The sequence below is a fragment of the Salvia splendens genome, chromosome 10 (assembly GCF_004379255.2).
Source record: "Salvia splendens isolate huo1 chromosome 10, SspV2, whole genome shotgun sequence".
NCBI lineage: Eukaryota > Viridiplantae > Streptophyta > Magnoliopsida > Lamiales > Lamiaceae > Salvia > Salvia splendens.
In genome coordinates this window covers 13,170,804-13,198,185 of record NC_056041.1, presented here as the reverse complement: position 1 = coordinate 13,198,185, position 27,382 = coordinate 13,170,804, and the positions used below count along the sequence as shown (strand labels likewise).

At 37.2% G+C, this 27,382-nt stretch overlaps 2 protein-coding genes, 1 non-coding gene and 2 pseudogenes across 4 annotated transcripts; 2 read left to right on the top strand and 3 right to left on the bottom strand.

Annotated features, from left to right (window-relative positions):
- Nucleotides 1–3,682: 3,682 nt before the first annotated feature.
- LOC121752647 lies at nucleotides 3,683–8,960 on the top strand (annotated as a pseudogene).
- A 2,130-nt stretch (nucleotides 8,961–11,090) lies between these two features.
- TRNAQ-CUG lies at nucleotides 11,091–11,162 on the bottom strand. The gene has a single exon. It is a non-coding gene; the product is annotated as a tRNA-Gln (tRNA).
- Nucleotides 11,163–11,691: 529 nt separating this feature from the next.
- Nucleotides 11,692–15,149, top strand: LOC121751168 (transcription termination factor MTERF2, chloroplastic-like). Its single transcript, XM_042145884.1, has 6 exons — nucleotides 11,692–12,259; nucleotides 12,697–13,108; nucleotides 13,792–14,007; nucleotides 14,192–14,299; nucleotides 14,387–14,661; nucleotides 14,756–15,149. The coding sequence occupies exons 1-6, from the start codon at nucleotides 12,018–12,020 to the stop codon at nucleotides 15,024–15,026; spliced, it is 1,524 nt and encodes a 507-aa protein (XP_042001818.1). The 5' UTR covers nucleotides 11,692–12,017; the 3' UTR covers nucleotides 15,027–15,149.
- A 102-nt stretch (nucleotides 15,150–15,251) lies between these two features.
- On the bottom strand, nucleotides 15,252–16,717 carry LOC121751169 (50S ribosomal protein L27-like). Of its 2 annotated transcripts, none has more exons than XM_042145886.1 (4): nucleotides 16,572–16,717; nucleotides 16,013–16,209; nucleotides 15,790–15,914; nucleotides 15,252–15,703 (listed from the first exon to the last, which is right to left on the bottom strand). In XM_042145886.1, exons 2-4 carry the CDS (start codon nucleotides 16,092–16,094, stop codon nucleotides 15,452–15,454), a joined length of 459 nt encoding a protein of 152 aa, XP_042001820.1. In that variant the 5' UTR covers nucleotides 16,095–16,209; nucleotides 16,572–16,717; the 3' UTR covers nucleotides 15,252–15,451. The 2 variants fall into 2 exon arrangements, with proteins under 2 accessions (XP_042001820.1, XP_042001819.1); XM_042145885.1 differs by having other exon boundaries at nucleotides 16,013–16,126.
- Nucleotides 16,718–18,975: 2,258 nt separating this feature from the next.
- LOC121752485 lies at nucleotides 18,976–26,521 on the bottom strand (annotated as a pseudogene).
- Nucleotides 26,522–27,382: the final 861 nt, after the last annotated feature.

The following is a 27,382-nucleotide window of genomic DNA, read 5'->3' as shown; positions in this document are numbered from 1 at the left end:
TCAAAAGCTATTGAATTAATCACAAGTGTTCACTGTAGTCTTCACCAATACTCTACAAAAGATTTAGCTACTCATATTCAACTCAAAAACACAAGAATAATTCATAAACATTGAGTTGAATAGGAAAACTGATGAAAATACTCCCAAGGATGTATTGAACGGCAATTCGTCTTCGTCTTCAACCTTGTTGAGGATTGGGACTCCTTGTCTCTCAAATCCGCTCTCAACCCTTCAAAAACTGCTTCTGGACGTGTCTGATGTCTGCTGGTGTCGAAAACCTAGGTCCCTTTTATACCCAGGGCGGAAATAAAAGCAATTGTAACTTCCCGCACGAACCGCCCGGTCGGGGGATTTTAGGTCGCCAGAACGCCCGGTCGGGTGAACTCTCTGAACTAGGTCCCTTCTTCGCTCAAAACGCCCGATCGGGCGTTTCTCTTAAGCGCAAACGCCCGGTCGGGCGAAGTCTCTGTACTCCAGCCTCGAACTCCTTTTCAACTCATTTTCACCTGTTTTAACTACAAACACTCGACAAACTCATCAAAACACCTAAATAGTGGATAATGGATGCAAACTCAAGTAATATGCTACAAAACACTGAAATATTCACTTTAAACATACAAAATACTTGCTAAACTATGAGTTTATCAGCTCTTAGGCAAGAGCACAACACCCACATCTGTGCTCTTCCGCAAGGACGAGCACAAGAGTCCCACCATTCTATTATTCAATTTAAATAAAAACATTTCTATAATATTAAAATTCATTAAAAAACGAAATAATATTACAAATTACAAATAAAATAAAAAAGACATAATTAAAATCCTAAAATTAAAAATTATATAATTAAAATACTAAAAATTAAAATAACATAATTAAAGCTAAAAATATCCCCGTGGAAGACTATTCATCCGGCGGCACTACCCCCAATTATTTTTGGAGGCCCAATATCATGGCATCGTGCGATCGAAGTTGCGCGGGGGTCATAGTTGACCTATCGACCATATTGAGTTGGGCCAAAATCGCCCACAACGAGTTGGTGGGGGGTGGAGGTGGCTCATACAGCACGGGAACGTGAACGGGAGCGGGTTCAGGAGCATCGCCGGATGGAGTCGAGGTGCGACAGCGGTTGGCCGCCGCCTTCTTCCTTCCTTGCGGTCGGCGTTGGGAACTGCTCGGGCCGGCGTCGGGGCTACCCAAGTTAGCTCCGGCGAGTTGGCTAACCACGTCTTCGGACCCGGCGTCAGATAAGGATACCGACCTTGACCGTTTGGAGGAGCCGCTAGAGGAGGATGTTACGCCTCCCCTATACTTCGGATGCGACCGCGTCTCCTGCCAAATGTTGAGGTACTTGAATGACTTGTAGTTCATGGATTGGTAGGTGTTCATCGCGGCAGTGATGACATCGACATCGCTCCGGCCGCTCCGCACCGACCGCTCTTCCTGGAGGTAATACCCCTAGAACTTTTGGATTTGTTCGTTGGCTCTGTAGATGGCGTTGCGCATCATACTCTCATTGCGCTCGATTGTTCCCTCCGACCGTTTTTCATTGTACCAGCGACAAATGTGCCACCAAAAGTGATCGCTGGATTGGTTCGTGCCAACCTCCGGATCTTCGGAGATTGACAAGAACGCCTTGAACAATTGCTCCATCTCCGCCGGGGTGTACGGTGTGCGGACACTGCGAGTAGGAGGGGGTGGTCGACCTCGCTCTAGGCTCGGGTGTCCACCCGTATAGCCCTTCGGGGGCATCTTGGTCGTCGATCGGGTAAGGCCGGTAGCCACCTGGAACACCTGAACTTTGGGTTTGAGGAGGGGCCGAATATTCCGTTTCTGGACTAGGAAACGGTTGTGAACCGAACCAATCGGGGTTCCAACCGTGGGAGCCCGGAGGGTGATCGCCTTGGCCGGACATTGTTATGTTGTAGGAGTGGAAGAAAGATTGAGAATGGAGATGAGAGAATGTAGATGAGAATGGAATTGAGAGAATGTATATGAGAATTGTGTAGTGTGGTGTGAATTTTTTGGTGTGAAAGTGGGGTATTTATAGATGAAAATGTGTATTTTTGGGGGAAAAAAAAGTGGGTAGAAAACGGATATATTTTTTTGGGAAGTGGGAAAATATTTTTTTTTATTTTTAATCGGTTTTTTAATTAAAAACTGATTTTAAAAAAAAAATTCAAATGCAACGGATATGTCGTTGCCCAATCAGAGCCGGCCACGTCACCTGATCGCTGACACGAACGTGTTTGATGCATCGAGCATCGTTGTGCCAGCGGCGCGAGCGCAGTGGCGGACGATGTCTTCCGTGCCGCTGGCACGGACGGACGGACGCCGTGCGTCCACCGTTGCCGATGCAAATTCCATGTGATTAATATAATTATCTCCAACAAAACATGTGATTAATATAATTGTCTCCAACAAAAGTAGTTACTTAGGTAATACAAAGTAGTTACTTAGGTAATACTATAAGCGTACATAAACATGAAGAACATTTAACGTTATTAATGTCTCCCATTAAATTTCCACCAAATAATTCGTATAAAAACGGTTGTGAAATTGTTAATGATAGGTAATAATTACTAGGAGCTCGAGTATGATTACCTGATTTACTCTGATCTTTTAATGCAATTTCTAGTTGGCAAGTAAAAAAGTAGTAATTCTAACATAAAAGAAATAAATTAAATCCCAAACCTTTGCTCATAAGTCATAATTACTCTATGTATTAGATAGCCAAGTGGTAGAAAGGGTAAGGTCTAGAGGTAAATATTTTACATTTGAATTTTTGATGGTACTGTCTTTAAATTTAAATTTATTTATCCATCCAAAATAAATAGATAAATAAATCATAATTACTCCATTATCAGTCATTTCCAGACTTAGCTGGCAATCATTTGAAGTCCGAAAAAAATTAGTAATATCATACCTGAGAATTTAATAAAATTCCATTTCAAACCGTATAATTTTAATTTTAATTTTAATTTTAATTTTAAATTTAATACAAGTTTTTTAGGTTAACTTATTTATATTTTTCAATTTCGTATGATTATCTGTTCACATGGTAAAATTACCTCAACAAAAATGTTATGTCCAGACATAACTTAGCTGTGATATTTAGGTCTAATATTTACATTAATTTTAGTAGATTCGCCCCATTAGCTAATATTGTACTTAAATAAAATCCTTTCTTATGATTAATTCAAATTTAATTAATTACTCTTTTGTACCAACAATTTATCGTAAATAGACAAATCGACTTTTCAATTGACATATCTTAAAAAGAATAATCGTACTCTCACTTTTTGTTTTAATTTAGTTCCTATTTTAGTACTGTATTGTACTCCACTTCAATATATTAGTAATATAGTCTATATGTTTAATACTACTAATATTTTTTAAAAAAAAACTAAAAGCCCACTTAAATTTGATAAAATAAATTCGACAAACAATAGAAAAGAATTCAATTTCATTAACCTAATTTGAAAAAGGAAAAAAAGAAACAACTAGAAAAATCCAAATAGCAGATCAGCACATGCACACCGCACCACCTGCATCCGACGCCGTTTCAAGCATTTAATCTCAAAACCCGAAATTGTGACCCGACCCGACCCGCTGGTAGCTGCATCAGCTACCGCCGGAGAAGGTTGCAAAGCTGAGGAGAGAGAAGAAAAAGGAGAGTTTTACTGCGCAGCAGAGTTAATTAGAGAGAGAGAGAGAAAGAGAGACATTCTCTCTCTAACTAGTAAATACTGTTCTGCATTTCAACCCGATTTTCTCCTCTGTCCAACTACATACCCAAAACAATTTGACTCTTCACATAAAAATTCCCCCCTTTTCTCTCTCCTCCGTCGTCGACAGAAGCCAAACTGAATTAGGAGAGAGAAAGTGAATATACCTTTGGTTGAGCTCTGAAGAGGGAATCAAATCACAATTTCTTCTTTGTTTGTCCATCAGTAAAGGTGAGCGCTTGCCAACAAAGCTAATTTTCTTAGTATTTATTAATAATAGTTGTTTTCCTTTAATGCGCGCCAAGATTTACACCAAATGCATACGCGAACGATTCCTCACTTGCTTATGTATACCCGCATGGCCCTAGCTCAATGAACATTGAGCAGAAATGGTGGATCGCCTGAGCAGAGCAGTTTACATTTTTTCAGCTTTCTTTTTTTTGCTGTTTGGCTGCACAGTAGAGCAGCAATTCCAGATTTCTAGGGCGGAGAGATTGGCTTTGCTTCAGTTGAGATCTTCATTAGGGTTGAGGGCCAGAGAGTGGCCGATAAAATCCGACCCTTGCAGTGGTTGGGTCGGAATCCAATGCTTAAACGGCAGCGTTTCAGGAATCAACATCTCTGGCTTTAGGAGAACTAAGAGGGGAAGTCTAAACCCTCGATTTTCAGTTGATGCCCTTCGGAATTTGACCTTCTTGGCGTCGTTCAACGCCTCCTATTTCGCCCTCCCTGGCCCGATTCCGGAGTGGCTGGGGCTGGGGGTTGCATCCCTCCGAGTGCTTGATCTTAGGTCTTGTTTGATCAATGGCTCAATTCCATCAACCCTTGGAAATTTGAGTAGCTTGGTTGAGCTGTATCTCTCTGCCAATGATCTTGCTGGTGCCCTTCCCTCGAGTTTAGGTCAGTTGGATGGCCTGTCTGTGCTTGATCTTTCGAGGAATGCACTTACCGGCTTGATTCCAGTGCCTTTTGTTGATCTCCGGAACCTCACTGTGCTGGATATGTCGTTGAATCGCTTGTCTGGGGAGATTCCTCCGGGGATTGGGAGATTCTCGAGGTTGAGGTATCTGAATCTCTCGGGGAATATCTTGTCGTCTTCGATACCTCCACAGCTCGGTGATCTTTCTAGTTTGGTTGATCTTGATCTTGGATCCAACACTTTGTCGGGTTCCCTGCCCCTGGATTTGAGAGGTTTGAGGAACTTGCAACGGTTGGTAGTTGGAGGCAACTTGCTTTCGGGGCAGTTGCCTGATAATTTGTTTCCTTCTTTGACTCGACTAAAGTTTGTCGTTTTGGGAAGGAATCAATTCGTTGGCGGCGTTCCTGATCTGCTTTGGTCGTTACCCTCGTTGGATTTCCTTGATTTGTCTGCGAATAACTTTACGGGAATGCTGCCATTTAATGTTAGTGCGGGAGTTAATGCTAGTAGCGCTGTAGCTAACATCTCTCAGAATTCGTTTTATGGAAATATTACACCTGTAGTTAGGAGATTTAGTTTTATTGACATGTCAGTGAATTTTTTCGAGGGTTCGGTTCCTATTTCTGCACGTGGCAGCACGGCACTTGGCATGAACTGCCTCCAAAACTCGACTAGTCAGAGGAGCAGGACGGAATGTGCCACATTCTATGCTGAAAGAAATTTGGTATTCGACAATTTTGGGGAGCCGAGCGCCCCTCCTTCACCACCTCCAAAATCCGACAAGAAGGATCACAAAGCTCTCATTTTCGCTTCTGTGTTTGGAGGTGTTGGACTGATTGCGCTTGTGATATTTATAATTGTGTTGTGCTTTATATGCAAGCGCAAGACAGGGACGCCTAACCAGAAGGGTATAAGTGTGGGGCCAGTTCCAGCAGGTGGAAGCCCTCCTCCACCTGGCGCATCATTGAATTTTTCGAATCTTGGAGATGCATTTACTTACCAGCAGATTCTCCAAGCCACGGGTGAATTCAATGATGCTAATTTAATGAAGAATGGCCATTCAGGAGACCTTTACCGGGGGCTACTTGATGGTGGGATTCATGTGGTGGTGAAGAAGGTGGATTTGGATTCGTCCGCCAAAAAGGAATCTTACATGTCGGAATTGGACCTTTTCAGCCGAATTACCCATCCTACAATGGTACCCCTCTTAGGGCATTGCTTGGAGAATGAGAACGAGAAGTTTCTTGTTTACAAACACATGCCAAATGGGGACCTGTCTAGCTCTTTATTCAAGAAAGCAGATACGGAAGATGGTTTACAGTCGCTGGATTGGATAACCAGACTCAAAATCGCGATTGGAGCGGCAGAGGGTCTCTGTTACCTACATCATGAATGTGTTCCTCCACTTGTTCACCGGTACTTTACAACTCATTCATGTTTGCATACATCCCAACTGCATTATCGTCCTTTGATTTATATTCATTTAACAGTAAAATTTCAACCTTGATCTGATAGATATTCGTGTTTGCGAGCAATGGTTGGTGATTAATGTGAATTAAATGAGTGACAGAGCTATCTGCCAAACATACATCAAAGAGGATCATTTATTATCTTTTCTTGTATGCGCTCTTGTTGCCCCGTGTCGATAAAGTGAATTCGCACAGATGTGCTAACCAGAAAATGAGTCTGTCTTTGTTTTTTAGAATAGGAACATTGTTGACACGTTTCATACCATATTTTTGTCACTAAGAATTTACCTAGTGAAATATATAAATCCACATAAATAACTTCCTGCTTCCGACCTGGAAAAATTCATAGGATTCGCTGCTGTCATTTATGGCAAGTGTAGGTTTTATTTGGCATTTCATTCTGTCTCAGTATTTGATTGATCGAATCTAGTTTAAGATGACACTCATTTATGTTAACCATTTTTGGCTTTTATCCACAAATGGGCATGAATTAACCTGAATGCCATAACCAATTGGAAAGTTGGTGAAATGTGTGTGTGTGTGTGTGAGTGAGTGAGAGAGAGAGAGAAGTTTTAATTCTGCTGTTACTGATTCTCAATTAAATACATATGCTTATCTTGGTGGGTTGTATATGTAACTCTATCGAACTTGTCCCTTGTTCATCTTAGATTTCTTGATGATTTAATGGTGTCTATGTGCTTGCCTGCAATGTTTGAAAATTACTATAACCGTGTACACTCTCAGCTTAAACAAGTAGAAAAGAAAAATGAGTAAGGGAGGATATACAGTTTCCAAGACTACCTTTTCTTAGCAAAATAATCTTTTTAGTTACTGTTTATGCTCATTTGTTGATGAATGTGAATAGCACTAGTGCCGATTCTGAGAAATTTTGCACGTTTATTTGTTGATGGGTGTGAAAATTTCTAATGCCGATTCTAAGGAAATTTGCACTAAATCTCTCTCCAAAATTATCTAATTTATAACTGCTGTATTCTTTTTTTAAGGGATGTCCAAGCCAGTAGCATCCTTCTTGATGATAAATTTGAAGTACGACTCGGAAGTTTAAGCGAGGTTTGTGCCCAAGAAGGTGAAATTCATCAGAATCGGATCACAAGGTTGCTGCGTTTGCCGCAGTGAGTAGTCACTCTTTGCTGATTTTTTTTAGTGTAGATAATTTAATGATCCTCACCCTTTTTTAATACCATTTCACTTATCATTATTATAGTCATCATCTTAAATATCTATATTAGGTTTGACTCATATTGTAATCAGAAGTTAGAATTATTATCCGAAAAAGAAAAGATTGATAATTGCCTATGTGAAATACTGTTTATGTTGCTATATTTTGCTGATCTTTTAATTCCTTTTATGCAGGACGACGGATTCAGGTGCTTCAGGTATACCTAATTTATGTTTTATTTATTTCTTCGTTCCTTTTCTTACTTAGTTTATCTATGTGTTTGTACGCTACCCTCCTATGCTACATGAGTTCTGCAAACTTTAGGAACAGTTTAAATGTGGTCCTTGCCATTGTTTTTGTTTTGGCTGCTGCGATTTTAGTTTACTTCTTGTTCAACAGCTAAATTCAGTAGTCGGTTACGATTCCGAACCTCCGGTCAAGGTAAACCTTTCTTACGAAGACCTCTAGTGATATTTTTTATTAGATACCGAAAATATGCAACCTTAATTTTCCAAAGACCTATTTTGTAGTTCACTCTTTAAACTTTAACTTTTATCTAATGATGGTATATTAGTTATTTTTTTATATCTACTTTCAACATAATCATTTTTATTAATTGACAGTTGGTTTCTTTTATTCATAATAGCAATTAGTACTTTTTTATGACAACAATCACACAGTAACTTTTATTTGTTTAAACTTTAAGGTATAACTCTTATTAGAAGTGTTGCTTTTATGAAATGGATCATGAGTTTAAGCCATGAGTTGAGTTTGGATAAAATTCGAGTCTGTGCGAGTCAAATTTGGTTCGGATTTGGGTGGGGTCCAGGCTAACCCGACCTACGTGCATGGTTTGTGCGGTTACTCGAGTTTTTGCACTATGACAATCAGTTTATTTGTATATAATAAATGTAATTAGGAAATAGTATACGAGATGTTGAACGTTTCATCACCTGTTGAGGAAATGTAAACATGTTTCTAGTAAATTTGAATCTCAATTTGATAAACACTTTAATATGTTTCTACTTTACATCATCTGAATCTCTTGTGCAAAAATTGCCAGGTACGCCCAACGCGATATGCGCGTATGATGTATACTGCTTTGGGAAGGTTCTGCTCGAGCTTGTCACTGGTAAACTAGGCATCAGCTCATCCTCCGACGCAGCCATGAAGGACTGGTTGGAAATGACGCTGCCTTAACATCAGCATATACGACAAGGAGCTCGTGACGAACATCCTGGACCCATCGCTAATCATAGACGAGGATCTACTGGAGGAGGTCTGGGCGATGGCGATCGTCGCCAGGTCTTGCCTGAACCCGAAGCCCACAAGACGGCCGCTGATGCGGTACATCCTAAAGCCCTGGAAAACCCTCTCAAGGTAGTGAGGGAGGACAACAGCAGCTCTGAGAGGCTGAGGACCACCTCGTCTAGAGGGTCATGGAACGCCGCCGTGTTCGGAAGCTGGCGGCAGAGCTCAATTGGACGTGGCAAATGTACCGGCCAGTCAGAAGATGGAGGGCCCGAGCAGCTTCAAGACGGACAGGGTCGCAAGGGAGCGGCCCGCACGGAGATGCCAATGGCAACGGGCACTCTTCGTCGGCTAGGAGGCACTCGAGGGAGATATTCCCAGAGCCCTTAGACGAAGAGGAGGGGATGAGGGAGTAGGGGCTGGAGGACGGCAACATTGTTGTTCATTCTTTGGGAATAATGTGGTGATGGTGTTGCCCCAGTACATTCTCATTCTCCTCTGGGTTGGGGTGGCATTGGTAAACCCACCATTTTTTTGTTGCTTAGTTTGGCTTGTTTCTTGGTAGAGAAAAACCACATATTTTTTTGTGTTAGTTTATTTAAGTTACATATCTCTTTCTAGAAGTTGAAGGAGAACTACAATTTTTTTGCACTCTATAAATCCGAGTTTGGAATCGAGATTTATTGTGATGTGTTATTTCTTATGTGAATGTGTTAGGGGATGTTGGCTGCTTTCTTGTGTGAGATTAAGATTCAGATTTAAAACATGCATTGCGTTCGTGGTTTGACAGAATGGAATGAGGGAATGAAATGGTGCAATGTGTGTGCAGTATGTGTGTGTCTTTGTGCATTGAGTGCACCATGAGATTGTGTTTTGTGTGTATTTGTCCAATATTGATAAACATGGATTTTTTTAATATTTTTAAGACCTAGATTGGCTCGTTTTGAATATTAATCATGCATATAATATCCATTGTCGAATATATTTCTACATTTTGGTATTTTGGTGTGTTTATATTAAAAAATTATAGAAAAAGACTTTAAAAAAAGTACAACTACAAAATAGCCAAAACTGAAGTATGGTGCAGCAGCATTAGTTCGAGCTAATGTTTCCAGCAATGTTAAAGTCCAATTAGTCCATAATGCATATCATTTTCTTCGTATTCGAAAGAGCTTCGCGTGGGTATCTTGAACACCTTAATCAGAGTTCTGTAGAGAAAATTATGACCATTCTACGAACATTGAGTAGACTAGTTAAAAGCTAACGAAAATTAGACGGAAATTCAAGGAATGAAATAAAACTATTGCTAGAGAAGCCAAATCTCTTATATTCATTGTAGGATTCAATTCCTACTATATCTAAATCTTTTTCAAGCCTATGTATACATCTGAGAGCCTTCGATCATTCTCTCTCTACATATAAATTCTTCCATCTCATATTCCACACATAATTTCTCTGGGAGCAAAGTTCTGCAAATCCAAGCAAAATACTATTTGTCTATGAATAGCTAAACATCTTTTGTGGAGTTTTTGGTAAACACTATTATGAACATGTTTTAATATACTATTAAATTGAAATTTTTTGCTAGCTCTTGTGATTATTTTGTTTGATTTGCTACTTATTGTTCTTTTGTCTTACCAACTTTAGAACTATAATCGTTTAGCTAAATTAATCGAGAGATAGTTAGCTTTTCACAGTTACGAGAACAATCAACACTTAGATTATCTGCACTCGATAGAGTGGATCCTTGAGGACTTGGATCTTTAAAAGCTGAAGGATTAGAGTCTAAGTATTAGAAGGAAACTTGATAATTAGAATTTAATCAACTGGGTATATACATTCGAGATAGGGCTTGTTCTATTATAGCGACTTTCCTAAAATAAGCGCACATTAACATATGCACCAAACACAAAAGTAAAATTAAATTATCATTCTACTTTCATCATCCTCCTATTCCTTTTTTTTATTCCATCGTATTAAGAAAGGCATAATATGGTTAGACAATTTCATATGAAATTCACAATCTATTAGATTCTCAGTCTCAATGATAATAAGCACACATTTAATGTAGGCAGAAAACAATTGAATATATGATTTCAGATTATTACTTGATGATGTATGCAGAAAAACACTTGAATACGTATATGATTTTAGATTATTACAAAAAGAGTTAAGCTTAGTAGCTACATGCGGATAACCATCTTCTTGCAATTATGCATATGCTTCTTGTTATTTGTTAATAGTAGTATTTCTTTTATCATATTTAAAGTGACATGTCTTTTTTTTTGAACGTTCCAATTAAAATGACATTTTTGTAAAATAGAAACTTCACCAAAAAAAAAGAAATGCTTCCCATTGTTTGGTACGGGCGTGAGTATATGATTCTATACCCTTTTAATGATACTCTTTTCTTAATAATTAATATTCAGCAATTTAAAACTTGGGTGGACAAAGGGTATTCTTCCATTTCACATCGAGGTGGGTGGACTAAATTTTTTTTTCAGATTTTTAATTATTTAAGGTAAGAATAAATAAAAAAAAGAAGAAGGTCCTACCGAGATTTGAACTCGGGTTACTGGATTCAGAGTCCAATGTCCTAACCACTAGACCATAGGACCGGTTCATTTAAAATAGATTATATTCACATATATAACTAGTATTTTATTTGAATGTGAACCATTCATTTAGTTGTTATGCTGATTGTTATTTAATTAATTCAGCACTCAGTTACACTCATTTGTTACTTATTTCGTGTTTCATTGCTATAATTTTCTGAAATCTGGTATCGTCATTTTTTAAGCCGATAATTTTTGAAATAAATTGACACTTTGCAGAAGATAATACTAAACAAATTAATAAAAAAATATATAGTACTACTAGAAAACACATCCTCAATCTAATAATTTCTTCCTCACTAGGTTTAAACAAATATACTTAAAATATCATTTTATTTTTTTAATCCCAACAATATTAACTAAACTCGAAATAACAGTTTTTGAGTCCAGCTCTATCCACTTCCAAAATGCTGGCGTCGCAACCGCACCACCACCTCTCCGCCCTCCTCCACCTCCAACACCGCCGCAACCTCCCTCCCTCCACCCTCCACCTCCAAGCGCCACCTCCCCCTCCCCATCTCCTCCTCCTCCCGCCACCATCCCCACCCCCTCCAATCCCCAGAAAACGACCCTCCATCCACCACCGAAACCCACTCTCTCCGCACCCACAACGCCCGCTCCGCCGCCCTACTCCTCCGCCACCTCTCCCCCCAGAACCCCGACGAACAAAATCAAGAACCCAACCTTCCGCTTCTCCAACAAGACACGGAGAAATTGCTCGAGATTTCGCTGCAGAGCAAGAGGTCCCCTCAATTTCCCGGATCAATCTACTCGAACCCTTCTTCGCAGCTCGTGAATAGCGTTTTTAGAAAGGGGGGAAACGGCTCCGATAGTAATGCCGATGAGGTGGATGATGAAATGCTCGTGAGGGCGCTCCAGATTAGGAGGAAAGTGACTGCCCAGGCTTTTAAAGAGGCGCTGAAAAAGGGCAAATTTGGGATCACTTATTGCGAGAATTTGGTTTCCACGATACCTGAATTCATCGATTATGTGATGATTAAGGCGGTTTCGATGAAGGAGCTGCCTGAATTTTCGCAGTCTTCGTATAATTTTCGTGCAGAGTTTTTCATTCGAGAATGTGGAGTTGTGCCGCTTATAAGGTAGAAACACTCTTGAAACAACTTACATCATTCATTCTTGAACTAAAAAAGCTAGCTTTTTTGATTTAGTGTAGTTAATGTGTTATGATAAATTAGCTATAATTTGGTGCATACACATTCAACTACGTTGCTCGGGCATCCACCTCGGATTTTATTTGGGGGCAAGTGACAACCATGAACAACTGAAAGTTCGTGTATCTTGTAGGCAGAATTTTTAGTTCATGTGCGAAATCAAAATTTGGTGAAAATTCATGTATTTAGGTGCATGTTTTAACTTGTTTACCATCTTGATTTATTATAGTTAGTGTGTCTGAGTAGTTAGCTGAATGATTTGGTACACGTTTTAACTTGTTTACCATATCGATAGAATTGATGTTGTATAATGGATGCCTCATTCAAGAGAATGATTTAGTTTTGAAACTCCAAATTTCATGTAGGTGGTTGAAGCATAACTCTCTATCATACCCTCAAATAGGGAAGCTTATAGTTGCATCAAAAGGGGATCTTGATCACATAAGGCGTCTGGCAGAATGGCTGAAGACGATCCATGTGAATGGGAGGTATATAGGAGTCACATTGACACGGGCTGGTGGGAACGTGTTGGAACGCAGCATGGAGGAGTTTGACGAGCTTGTGAAGTATTTGGAGGACAACGGAGTGAGGAGGAAGGACTGGATGGGGTATGTGGTTAGCAGGTGTCCTGAGATACTGGCTTTTAGCATGGACGAGCTTAGGTCACGCGCTGAGTTCTATCTGAATATGGGGATGAATAAGAATGATTTCGGAACCATGCTTTATGACTGCCCAAAGGTGATCGGATTCTTCTCTATGGAGGAGATGAATCAGAAGGTACTTACTAACTACCTGACTTTTTTTGCATTACGAGGCAGGTATATATTGTTTGCTATTAACCTTGCAGTAGTTGTTTATACATTATGAGAAATTTCATTGGCGATGACTTGATTCGATTGATTTGGTGTTGGAAGTGTAAAGAACATCAAATTAGGTCGAAATTTGTGAAAATGATTTTTGGTATTCTATTTGAGTGTTCAAAGTTGATTGGTTACATTTCTATGTAGGAGATGAAGCTGAAGGTACTAACTAGTCGGAATTTTTTTGCAGTATGCTAGTACTCCACAAATCTTGCAGTAATTGTTTATACATATACGAGGACTAATCTAGATGGATAAAAAATAGTATAGACTGACCCGTCGGGTTACTAAGATGGATTAGAAACTTGGGATATCCTAAGGTTCTTGATTATTTCAAAATTTTGAGGTAACTTACTTGATTCATATCCTCTTGAAAGGGCTAAAAGTAGAGGAAATTTTGTGATGAGGATAAAAATAATCGACACCGTATGTTATCAGTCATGAACAGTGGATGCCCTTGTATGAGAAATTTAATCAGTAATGTGTTGTATAGACTCTTGTTTTGGTGGTGAGTGAATCGGATTAACACTGCGAGCTTTTAATGTTCAAGAATGTCTCTGTATATAGCTTACAAACTGAGTTTGTACATTCAATTTACAGGCAGCATATCTGAAGGAGTTTGGCCTCAGTGATGAAGATTTGGGAAGATTATTAGCTCACAAACCACAGCTGATGGCTTGTAGCATCGAGGATAGATGGAAGCCTCTCGTTAAGTATTTTTATTACCTCGGAATTTCAAAAGATGGCATGAGAAGAATCCTCACTTTCAAGCCAATCGTATTTTGCATTGATTTGGAGAGCACCATTGCACCGAAGGTATGCCTCTTGTTGCATAAACTTCACTATGTTAGCAATGCATCATCTTCAAATGCTGGACCTCTCAATGGTTGTCATGAGCGAATTGAACTTGTTTAGTATGGTTGCTGTTGCCTTTGGGCATTGTTACTGACGAAGAAGATTCTATGGTACTGCGACTAATTTCAATTGGATACGCTTTTAGGTTCAATTCTTACTGGATTTAGGCGTTCAGCAAGATGCAATTGGGAGTATGCTCACCAGATTTCCCTCTCTCATGACATATAGTCTCCACAAGAAGATACGACCAGTGGTATGTACCCGAGCCTACATTCGTATACTTTTCTTACATGAATAAACGGGCAGATGTTGAGGAGAGAACGTTGTTTCCTCGTGGCAGGTGATCTTCCTCTTGACAAGGGCAGGGGTTTCTCAACGTGACATTGGGAAGGTAGTAGCCCTAGGGCCGGAGCTCATAGGGTGCAGCATTGTGCATAAGCTAGATCACAATGTGAAGTACTTCTTGTCTCTTGGCATAAGGCTACCGGTTTTGGGGGAGATGATCGCAGATTTCCCCATGCTTCTCCGCTACAACATTGACGTCCTTCGCCCCAAGTACCAGTACTTGAGAAGGATGATGATACGACCTTTGAAGGATCTCATCGAGTTTCCAAGGTATGCTTATGCATCATCACTACCACCACACACACACACATTAGCACTGAGGATAAGTTTCAGTGGTTAGTGCTGATTATTGAGGGCACACCAGGTTTTTCAGCTATTCGCTTGAAGAGCGAATAATCCCTAGACACAGGATCATGGTGGAGAATCGGGTTAATTTCAAGCTACGGTACATGTTGGGGGGCTCGGATGAAGAATTTCACACGAGAGTGAGGGAGGCAGTAGAGAGACGAAAGCGATTTGAATCTGGTATAGTTATAGGTGAAGAAGTAGCATCAGATTCTGAAAAAGACGATCAACCAGATATGATGTCTGTTTCTCAAGTATCAGATGACTTGGAAAATCATTCAGAGCATTAGCAAAGAGAATTTCTTCATTTGTATTTGTACATTGTGGTTATTAGTTCGATAGCAGCAGCATGTATATATACTACCAAATTTTCCTTGTACGTAAGATTATGCATAAAATATTTATACTGGAAATATGTTTACCAAATATTTCCCTTTATATAGCAGCACCAGCACCACCACCATGAAATAATTATAGAAACCTAATGAAATGAGAAAAATGCACAACCAACACAATAAATCTCACAATTGCAAAGTGTGTTATTTCAATTGAGACAATTCCACACCCTATTAAGCATAAAAGGCAAGTGCTGCTGTCGTTGACAACATTTTACATCTAAACAATCAAAAATTGAAACTTGTTTAAGCTTTCAAAATGTTAGCAGCCTATTTTCGCCGAACAGGATGCTGCATTACCACGGTGAACACAACCTGAGCTAAGCTGCCGTCTTCATCTCAGCTGCAGCTGCAGCATCAATGTCGCTCATCTTTGCGTAAACAGGATGCAGCTCATGGCCTTCCTTCGGCTCAACATGAATCCACTTGCGCCCAGTTAGCCTGTTGCGCTCAAACTTCACGCAGCCTTCCTTCAAGGCGTAGAGGGTGTGATCTCTACCCATGCCAACGTAGTTCCCTGGATGGAAACGTGTACCCCTTTGACGAACAATGATGTTTCCGGGTATAACTCTCTGCAACATTCACCATACAACATCACATATCAACAAAATGGAAATTCATCAAGTTTCAAGTGCAAGATTAAATATCAAGCTCTCACCTCTCCACCAAACTTTTTGACCCCTAGATTCTTGGGCAACGAGTCACGGCCATTTTTAGTGGATCCTGCAGTTTTCTTGCTAGCCCATCTCCTCAGCACCAGACTAAATCCCTCTCCAGATACATCTATAATCACCAAAATGTGCACATTATGATTTATGTTCCAACACAAAATTCCAAAACATACTGTATTATTTTTACATAAAAGGGGATAAAGTTAATACCAGTGGCGGAGTTGTAAACAGGAGTGCTGGAGATCAGATCCCTGATGCTTAATCTTCTGTATAGTGATGCAACGGAATTCATGGTGTTTGATTAATACGCAGCACTAGAGAAATCTGATTCAGGATAAGATGCTGATCAATGTCAATAATTCTGAATTTGAAAATGTCTCCCCAACTAGCAGTAACAAACTCAGAGGCTGAAATCGAAATACAAAGCGTATAAAGCTGAGGTGACCAAAAAATCATGTTGCTAGAATTCAAATTTATGCAGAAAGATGACATAAATTGGAGGCGGGGAATAGGATGCCAGTCTCCAAATCCATACTATTGATAAACTCCAATTTTAAAAAGAGGGTTACAATTTGTTTTTGGAATAACTGGTTCACACATTTCATCACTTATAGGAAAGCACAGAACAAACAGTGGCGAATCCAGGGGGGCAGGAGGGGGCGGTCTCCCCTTCCCGACGGCCAAGAGAGTCGAATTTTCCTAAAGGGTTGACCGGAAAAAGGCATAACCGGCCCCATCCGCAAAAAAAAAAATTGAGGAGGAAGAAAACCTGTGATGATGAAGTGAGTGGCGGTGGAGAACCTTCCAAAATGAGAAGGTGACTTGAATAGACGACGCCGGCGGAAATGGAGATTGGGGTTCGTTCAGTGAATTGGGGAAGGATGCGTTGGGAAGAAGATGACCATATTGGGCTTATTTGGGGGAAGATAGATTGGGTTTAATAAATTGATCATTTGTTGGGCTAATAAATGTATAGAAGGCCCAAATATTTTACTTATTAAATGTAAAGTATAAGCAATTTATAAAATTGGAGACACTTTTATTACATATATTCCGTTAATATAGAATATGGAATGCACATTTTTTTCTAATTGTAGTACTTTACTTGGACAATTGTATATACTGTATTTCATAAAATTATACTCAATTATACTATAGATTTTATTTTAAAATGAATAGTAAGGGTCCTCTTCTATTGCTTATATCATCATAATCTAAAATCAAGACCGAATTTCCACCCTTAGATTTTAAAATGAGTGGATGAGATTAAATCTTACGAATTTCAATAAATAGTAGACAAAATATCAACAAATGGTAAGATTGTCATTCTGTTATCATATCATAATTTTCGTGTTTTTTCATATCAACATAGTGTATTACCAATATCAACACAATGACATGAGTATTTCAACACAAGTACACGAAAATATCAACAAAATTTTATTAAGATTTTATATGCATTATATTGAGATTTTACATGCAATATATTGAGATTTTTTAATGTATTTGTTGATAAAAAAAATCTACTTATAACATATACGAAAATTGAAATAAAAATCATCAAATTTCATCATCCGAACGTCGTCGGAACATATGCAGTTAAAATCTCGTTAGAATCCTTATAAAATTATCTTTAATTTGATATATTTTTTGTGAAAAAATAATTTATATCGAGAGAATTATGTAAATTTATAATTTTAGGATAATTTTAATAAGAGAGAATCGACATTAATACCTTTTAATTTTATTTAATAATTATTTAAATTTAAAATATAATCAACTTGGCATTATATCAACCACTATATCTCCAATGGTTAAAAATTAGTCTTAATTTTGGATTGCTAATTAGTTAGCAATTGATCACATCCTGAATAGTAATACCTCAAATTATACATTTAATCCAATTGTACTAAACATATTACTTATTCATATCTTTTATTAATATCTTTATTATATATTTTTGATTAATTTTTTAAATATAATTTGGCCTTTAATATTCATAATATAATTTTGTGACATCAAGAAAAGTTTATTCTTCAATTATTTATAATAAAAGAATTTTTAAGATATAGGTACTCGTAGAAATTACTTTCGCGGAGTGATACTTGAATATTAATATACTCCCTCCACCCAATAAATATGAAATATTTGAATTTTGAGATTTTATGCAGTGATTTTTTTAGTTAATGAAAATAGAAAGTAGAGTAAGAGAGATGAAAATGTAGAGATGACATTATTTTGGGAAGGGAAGTATTATTTTAGTACAAAATATATATTAAAATATTATATTTAATTTTTATATAATACTAATAAACTTCGCCCCCTCCGTTTCGAAGGCTAGATCCACCACTGAGAACAATTGCAGCATAAAACGAGACGCTTCACACTACTGGCAAAGCTCTATTCCATCGGAAATCTCCCGACGGCGAGATGAACACGAATACTGACTTCGTGTGCGCGTGTGTTTGAGAAAGATTGAGAGATGAACGAACCTGCAACCCACCCAACTGAAGTTAAGCAACTTACTTGGTAGAAAACGGTATTTATATGCGGTCCAGTGAAACCGGGTCGGGTCAGTAAATAATAGGCTTAATTCATATTAGTAATAATTATTAAAAAGTTTTCTGTTTTGTGAGTAAAAAAATGTCATGGGTTGTATAAAAAATGATAAATCACTTAGATTATCTATCTATATTCATTTAAAACTTATACAATCACTTCTGAACCAAGTTATTGTTTACGAAATGAACTAATTACTAGAAGAGCTCGTCAGTTTTCTTATTTTTCTATTTACTTGTATTGTCGTGTTTTTAACCAACTTAACCAATTTGTGATTTCCAAGTTTTTCAATAGCTTCAAATCAAGACACGCCAATATGCCATTAATCCGAATATACAAATTAATCTCTGTACCTATTACTTGCTTGAACCAATAATTTTCAAAAGTAATTACTTAAATAAACAAATCTACTTAAAATTTGTTGCTTACAGAAATTGGCAGGATGCAACGACACAGCTTCAGTAACCAATTGTTGAAAATGAAAATAAATGAAAAACAACGAATATATGGGGAAATCGTGTGGAATGATCACTGACAAACACACCAATACAAAGCTACCAAAACACACACACACACAGAGAGAGAGAGAGAGAGAGAGGGATAAGACAGAGGGATTTGAGTAGTTAAGTTAATTAAATTCGTTTTTTTTCATAAATTCCACATAAGCAACGCGCCTTTAATGATAAAAAAATCTAATCTGGGTAAGACACGTCAACAATAAAAATGACAAAATCAACAGTAATATTTTGAACACTGCATTTCATGAAAAAGAAGTGTGTAATCTGGCGGTGAGTGTCTTTCAATTAATTAAGTCCAAGGCGACATATCGGGTTTCTTTTAGTGAGTGATAGATCCACCTGCAAAATCGAAGCATGCAAACAAGGATGTAAGAGCTTCAACCTTAAAAGGCTTTGTTTATTTGATTGATTCTAAAAATTAATCACATTTCAGTACTTGTAACTTGAGGATATTATCACTAAGGGATTGATATATTAATCTCAGTCCAAATCCAATGCCTTATTTATCCTGATAGTTAACGTTACAATGAAGCACAACATTTTACCTTGTGGCCGAAGAGATCTCTGATATTGTCAATTCCATACAGGATCATCGTTGGCCTGCCAAGTAAGGAAATATGAAAAATAAGAAAACAAAGCAATAGCCAATAAGAAGTAGGTATTTGTGTCATGGCAAAGCTGCAAGAAGCATCTTATATGAATTACTAAATCATAGGATAAAGGTCTTGTCTAGTTGATAGTTCCAGAGTGAACAGGTGGATATGAGCGCACATACCTCTCGAGTGAAAGACCCCATGCGATCACCTGCACATCTTCAGGAAGTCCCATTGGCCGCAACATTTCTGGTCTAAACATCCCAGAGTTGCCAATTTCAACCCATTTCTTCAGACCTTCGTGATAACTGGAGGAAAAAGAATTATTAGCTTGCATTTATTTAATGGTAAAGCCACAGCTGTGATAGATGGCCTTTTTAAATCATCACCTGAAGATTTCCATGCTTGGTTCAGTATAAGGATTGTAGGCAGGTTTGAACTTAAGCTTAGACATCCCTGAAATTGATAAGATGGATTAACCCCTTTTAACAATATGTACATTTTACTTGCCACACTCGCAATAAACAGCCTTTTTAATCATAACCTGTAGAGGAAATGAATTTTGTGATTTACTATCAACATAAAGCTAGTATATTTACCAATCCGAGAGAAGAAGTCTTCAAGAACTCCCCTCAAGTGTCCAAGAGAAAGCCCACGGTCGCAAATTAAGCCTAACAACAGGATGTTAGTTTTGTGGAAGCAGAGCAGCATTTACATATAAATTGTAGGCAATGAAAGGCAATCATTAGTATAGCACTTATTTCACTGGTGCAGTTCAGGGGACAACAGAAAAGGCAGTGCAAACCAGATTTAAATTGTTGGCATACAAACTATGGCGATTCAATTTCCTAATAAAACAAAAATGCAAGGATTCACAGTAATTACGTCAACAAAGACAGAAGTATCTAACTTCCAACTTTGACATGTCTTACATGGTACAGATTTTACAAGAATCATATACGCATGATGGTGCATGGCCAACTAAGCTATCAAACATTTGCAAGCCAAAACACAGCATATGGAAGTTGTGTTGTGGGGTCAGTACGATATTAGCACCATAATGCAAAGCTTGATTAATAGAATAGGGTGTAACTGTATAAACATGGAATTGAAAATATCCAGAAATGTAACCTTCTATCTGGTGGAATTCAGCTAGATGAGTTCGATCTACAGCTTCATTTCTGAAAACACGGTCAATAGAATAATATCTTTTTGGAGTAAAAGGTCCCTGCAAAATATATGATTTCAAATTAAACTTCATGCAACCAGAGTAACTGAGGCAAAAGTAGCCTACTGTGCAAATATATGATCTCGAATTAATTTCAAGCAAACAAAGTAATAAGGAAAAAAATATCCTACCAGGCCATATAAATCCAAAATTGAGATAAAATGAACTGCAATAAACCAAAAACTCAACCAAGACTTGTGTACATAGCAAAAAAAGAAAAGATAAGTTAAACTTATTTACTTTGAGGATTTGTAACTTGGTAGCATATTGTGTTTGTGGACTGAATGTCAGATATGAATCATATGACTGATATACCTTTCATAGAGTATATTTTAAATGTATTAATGGGAAGGGTGTGACAATTCATATCTCACCTCTTTAGGTGGGAATATCACTCAATTAGTCACCCAAATTCAAAAACAAAAAGAAATGCCCACTCATCTTGGACAACATTTCCATGTAAAATCAAGAAAAGTAAACAATAGACACAATAGAAGCATTTCTTACAATCCACCCTATCCAAATATGTAAAGAATGCATAAGACAAGTAGACAACTAGGATACAAGGCCAACAAAAGCTAACCTGGGCAAGTGCATACAGCATCCTGGTGGAAACAGCAGTTGTGTGAGTCCGCAGAAGATTCTTGTTTGCCTCCTCTCTCTTCCAATCATAGCCATACCTAGAGCACAAAGAAGTAGGTTACTTGCCTTAGGGGTTGGGGTTGAACTAATTACCGTCTTTATTCAACAAATTGTCTACTCCCCGGACCCATAGCCACCAGATTCGTGAACTATTTAACTCGCTCTACATATTCTTCAGGCAGACTATTTGTGGTTGAAGGCACTGCAAACATCAATGACAGTAAGAAAACTGAAATGCACAAACCCACCAAGATAAAGATCTAAAATGAGATTCCAATCACCTTTCAGAAAGAATGTGTCATGTGAATCACGAGCCGGGTGTTGTTGAGGCTGGAAAAGTGCGTCAAAGTTCCAGAAGCTGCAAATCCAACATACAACTCTCAGTGTTGATAGCAGCTATGCCATTAGTTATTGACTTTGCTTCCAACATATTGCTCATGTAAAGAGGACAAGAACAAGGAGTACGAAGAAAGGAATCAGAAGGCCCTTATTTCCAAATTCATGAAAAGTGAAATCCTTCTACTGTACACTATTATTCTATTTCCTTTTTTTTGATGCAATCGTGGACTTTATCAGTTCAAAATATCACAATCAAATGATGATAAGATAACACTGATTGTATAAACTCTCTATTGACATAAAACCAGCATTTAAAAATATCTTATCTGGAACAGCTGATGGAACTCTTCTGGTGGTCATATTTATCTTACTTGTAATTACTAAAAGAACAGATAAGTTAGAAGCAAGGATAAATATGACTTCAGAAATACTATATACCATTCATATCGTATTTATATCTAGTAAGATAGAAGCAAGGACAACTCCGACTTCAGAAATATTATTATATGTACGAAATTTATACCTGCTCTCCACATAATTGTTTGTTGGCATCTCTTCAAATCTGCAAGCCGTAAATGAAGAATCAGCAATTATTGGCACATTAAGTGATTATATATTAAAATCAGCCTCCTTTACTGTTGTTATTCCTTACCCCATTTGGAGAAATATCATCTGAATTTGTTGCTTAACCTGCAGATGAAACAAAATTTTGTTTACAAGAGAAATACAGAAACAAAAATTTAACCAGAATTTGCACAAACTTACATCGATATATAACTGACCTAATCAGAGATGGGGTTATAATGGAACCAATGCATATGTTTAACATTTTTCTTAGACGAGAAGACTAATTGTCAAAATCTAAAGTTCCTTAAATTAGAAAATGTGTTCAATCAGACAGGAGCAGTAAGCACAGGAGTAGTAGGCTCCAAGCTAGTTGCATGACTTTCTCATTGGAACTATTGAGGAGAGAGAAAAAAATGTTATTCCACGAAAGGTATATAAATAGAATTTTAATAACATACTAGTTGCATGATTTCTCGTTGAAGAATCTTTACTGTTTTGTGATAATTATTTTAAATTTAAAACATTCTATTCCAAAAGTTAGTAAGAGAACTTTTCTTAAAGAAACAAGATCCAGTGCAATGTTCTGGTCCCAAATTATTTAATAGGAGTACCTGTAACTAAGCAACATCAGGAGTGAAAGTGAATAGATGCTACAAGCAGTCAATTACATCAATTGTACAAAAAAGTTTGGTAACCCTGCCTTGTATAACGGATGGAGACAGCCACCTTCAGTAGGTTGACCCTTTGCAAGGAAGTTGTACTCTTTGAACTCAACATCCTTCCATTCATCCCTTCAGAGAAAAAATTAAAATTTCAGCTGAAAAATTATGATTCCATTTGGATCAACAAATTTAACATATATGCCTTATAAACCCACTGAGAATGATATGTTTCCGAATGAAATAATTAAAAAAAGTAAAGCAGAAATATGCTACAAATAAAAAAGTCATTTACATATCAACACAAGCAAGATGAAAACAGGTGAGTTTAGCAAAATCTTGATCAAGCATATTATATATTCACTCTGATGTCAAACCCAGCAGAATTTTGAGATCATGGATATGTTAAACTTTGCACTTAACCATCAAAACTGCAATAAACCTAGCAGGCCACAAGTTTAACCTTGTTGCTTACTCATGCACATGCTCAATTTTAAAATCACAACTAGAACTTGAAATAAGCAATTGCATATTTTTTTGCAGCTATAATAATCTTAAAAGACAATGAAAAAAAGTGATTTATTACCTCTGTAGATGATCACGTACTAAATCGGTTGCCGCCTTTTTCCTTGTAGCAGTATAATTAGGACCTTTCTTTAGCGAATAGCCTTTCCAAATCCTTATATCGAAACAAAATTAATAAGAAAACAGAGAGCACACAAAGTAGAGGTACAGATTAAGGTACAAAAAAAAACTAATTACATACTGCGAAACAAGGACAAAGTAACAGAGCAAAAAAAATGTAGGTTATTACTGGAGACTAATAAGCTTTCTTCGCTTGAGAGTATCAATATCCTTAGCACCAACAGCCTGTAATTTTTTAATCGTATCAGTTTACATCAGAGGATGGAGATTCATACAGATGTTAGGAAAGGGATATCTTAATTCATAATGCAAATTTACAAAATAGATACAAAGAGCACAGAAATGTTGCCATGAAGAACATTTCTCATGTACTAATCTCTCCAAGGCAAAAACTCTCAGCATTCGTATCTTTGGCAAGATATTACCTCTTTTCTGTTGGTTGAGAACACAAAGGAGCAGATTCCGGGATTAAGACAAAGGATGACATATTAATATGGGTTTCAAAAATTAAGTTTATAAAAGTTCATGCTTTGTAAATGGGAATAATGGAATAGGAATATACCTAAATATGCTGCATCCAAAATGAGGAAAAGTTATATTTATTTGCATAAATCAACAGTGGAACTGTAGCAGAATTCAGTTCTCATTCTTTAAAAGACAGATCTCAGAAATTCTTAATATCTGCTTAATAATCCTAAACTCTTTCGATTTATTTTGAGAAACCATACAGCAAATATTTTATATATTGATCCAAATTGCATCCAAAAGGACGGGTATATATACAATACCAAGACTGCACCTAAATCAAGGTTTATTGGAAGAAGATACTATCACAAAAAGATACATAGGCTAATATAATAAGTAAAAGGAAAAACATAAAGCATATTAAATATGTTACACACCTCCCCATTCTGAATCTGAATTAGTAAGTCTTTCACTTTGTCTTCAACATGTTCGACCTATATCAAATCATTGAAGTAACAAATAGTCGGCATGCATCCAGCATGTTCAAGTTTAGAACACCATGAAAGCCAAAAAATTTCATCAACATAAGCACCTTTTACATCTATGAAATGAAGTATCTTGGGAACACAGTCATAAGATAGCAACACTAGAGGCATATGAATCCATGTCATTCATATGTAGCTTGGGTTAAAAGGAGAAATATGTGCCCATTTAAGAGACGCAACAGAATAAAGAGGGCAAGATTGATTAAAAATTTGTATATGTCAATATATATTTTAAACGTGCCCAGCTTCAATAAGCAAAACTGCTCAAGACAATAATCAAATCTAGTCCAAACGATTATATGCATACATTTGACATATTTAGGCCATTCAATGGATGGGTACCAATAATATCAAGTGTGGAGATGAACTACGGAATTAAAGCAAGAAGAAAACTAATATGGATTTGAAAGAACAAGACCAATATTTAGACAATGAGGAATAGGTTAGCAAAATTGAAGCCTTTGAATAAGTTGAAGTCAATTGACGAAGTTCTGATTGATATACAAATTTTGAAACATTTTCTTCACAGTATGTCATCTCATCAGATGCAAATAGCTAAGGGGGGATGAAAGGAATTTTTATGCAGAAAAGGGAGTGCAGCACATTTTTGTACAGTGTGTAAGTATCTTATTCAGAGAACATATGGCATACTTTAAGAGTCTTAAGAATTGTAAGCAGGGAAAAAGAGACGCACAAATAACTTCAACGAACACACATCCCAACAAGATATTTCAGCTGAATCTGATTGCAATTAAGTATTTAAAAGATATTCATAATCAGCATTACCTTCCGTGACACTTGAGAATCTTCCAGGCCTATCCATTTGTTCTTCATGGCCTGAGCCCACCCTTTGTCATAAATCAGTGACTTAGTTTTGTCCTGTGTACAAAACAAAAGGAAGGCAACCAGCATTTACAATGGAGAAGAAAACAATTACCTAGGTACAGGCAGCATCGAGTGAAACAAATAAGAGTTAATAACTAGGTAGCCAATCGCTATTCATATTCTACTACGAAGTTGGAGATAAACTCATACTCCATTGACTAGGAAGAGGCATGCATATATTACAGAAAACATATGAACCAAAACGAATATAGATGCATACATCAAGATCCACAGGCAATTTTGACTTCACGATTTCCTGCAAAAAGACCATCAAATAAAATAAGGGCATACTATCTGAAACATCAAAAAATACGCATCCCAAAAGTCAAATCATCCCATTACCTGCAACTTAGCTTTTGCAGTACCCTCTGCAGGCACGGCTTCAAAAAGTAACACTTCAGCAGATCCATATTTAACATAACTCTGAGCCTCCTCCGAGAGCAGCCATTTCTCCCTCTTTATATCCTGCACAGTTCCATAAAACACAATCTCTCCATCAGCTCAATCGCATTACCTTCCATGTGCACAATCTCATTCTAATTTCCACACCATAATTCAAACTTCATTTCAACTGATAAATCAGCTGAATTGCTAATAGATCAGCTTAAATCAACTCATCTAATACACTACACACTGAATTGTCAACTTCTACAAATCTCTAAGCGAATTAAAATTTTAAAAAATTGCGATTAAAAGAAGAAGAATGAAGCAGCGGCAAGGAGAGGAGGAATCTGACCGAAGCAATAACGAGACCAAAGGCGTTGAGACTTTTGATGGCGTTGACGAGCTCTTCGTGGTCGATTCCTTTCTCCTGGGAGAATACTCCGGAATCTGATATCTCCTGGTTGCGCTTTAGATGGCCTAGCACGGCTTCTTGCGCCATTGATTACCGGCGAATCGGAGGTGGCGCAATGGCAGAGTAGCAGCGGAGTTGCGCCGCCTCGAAACGAAGGAGAAGAAGGATAGGCAAAAAATGTGCTACAAATAGGGAAATATCAAAAAAAATTTACAAAAGGTGAAGAACGACGATAAACCCAATTCGCCTCACGGCTCACGCCGCATCTGTTTTACTGATATTTTAGGGCTTTTACAACGTTAGTTAAATAAATACTCCGTATGCAGTTTTTCGACTACTTGAAATAATTAATAAACTACTACTACATAAACAAAATTTAAATTAATAGCCAAACAGTATTATCTATACATATATAAAAGTTGAGTTTTGGGGGCATTTTGGGAATTAAAAATTTTGGTTTGGGATTATAATATGCCATTATAAATATTTAAATAAAATGTGTACAGCTTTATTGTTGTTATAATAAATTAATTTACACTTCCAGGAAGGCACTTCGAATATTTATAAGTATTACGTAATTAATCAATTAAGAGCATAAATGATGAATGTGTCGGTTAAATTTTTTAAGTTAAAAACTTAAAAGAAATTAAAGTCTCTTGAGGAACATTATAAAATAAAATTAAACCATTCTCTATCCAATAATGACATAACGTTCTTAACGGAAATAATTAAATTGAAACAGTCAACTATCTTATTTGTATTTAATGTACATAATAACGTTTATTAAATTTTCAGTATTTATTTCACAATTTTAACCCTTATTTTAAAATTATTTCACATACTTTGGAGGTCCAATGTTTCTATGACTTGTCATTTGACATTATGTAGGGAAAAAATTATTATAAGAACCTTGCTCTTGATGCCTCGGTTAGTTATCCAGCAAGGAATGAGAATAAGAGGAGACGGGGGAAGAAAACAAGAGGTTACGAAGAGAAGAAACGTTTAAGGACAATAGGGAAGAGAGATCGATCTTTCATTTTATGTTGATAATAATAATACTATGATGATGCACAAACTCATAATTATATGTAAAGCATTTAATATTAATATCCTAACCATAGTACTCATCGAATCCACGT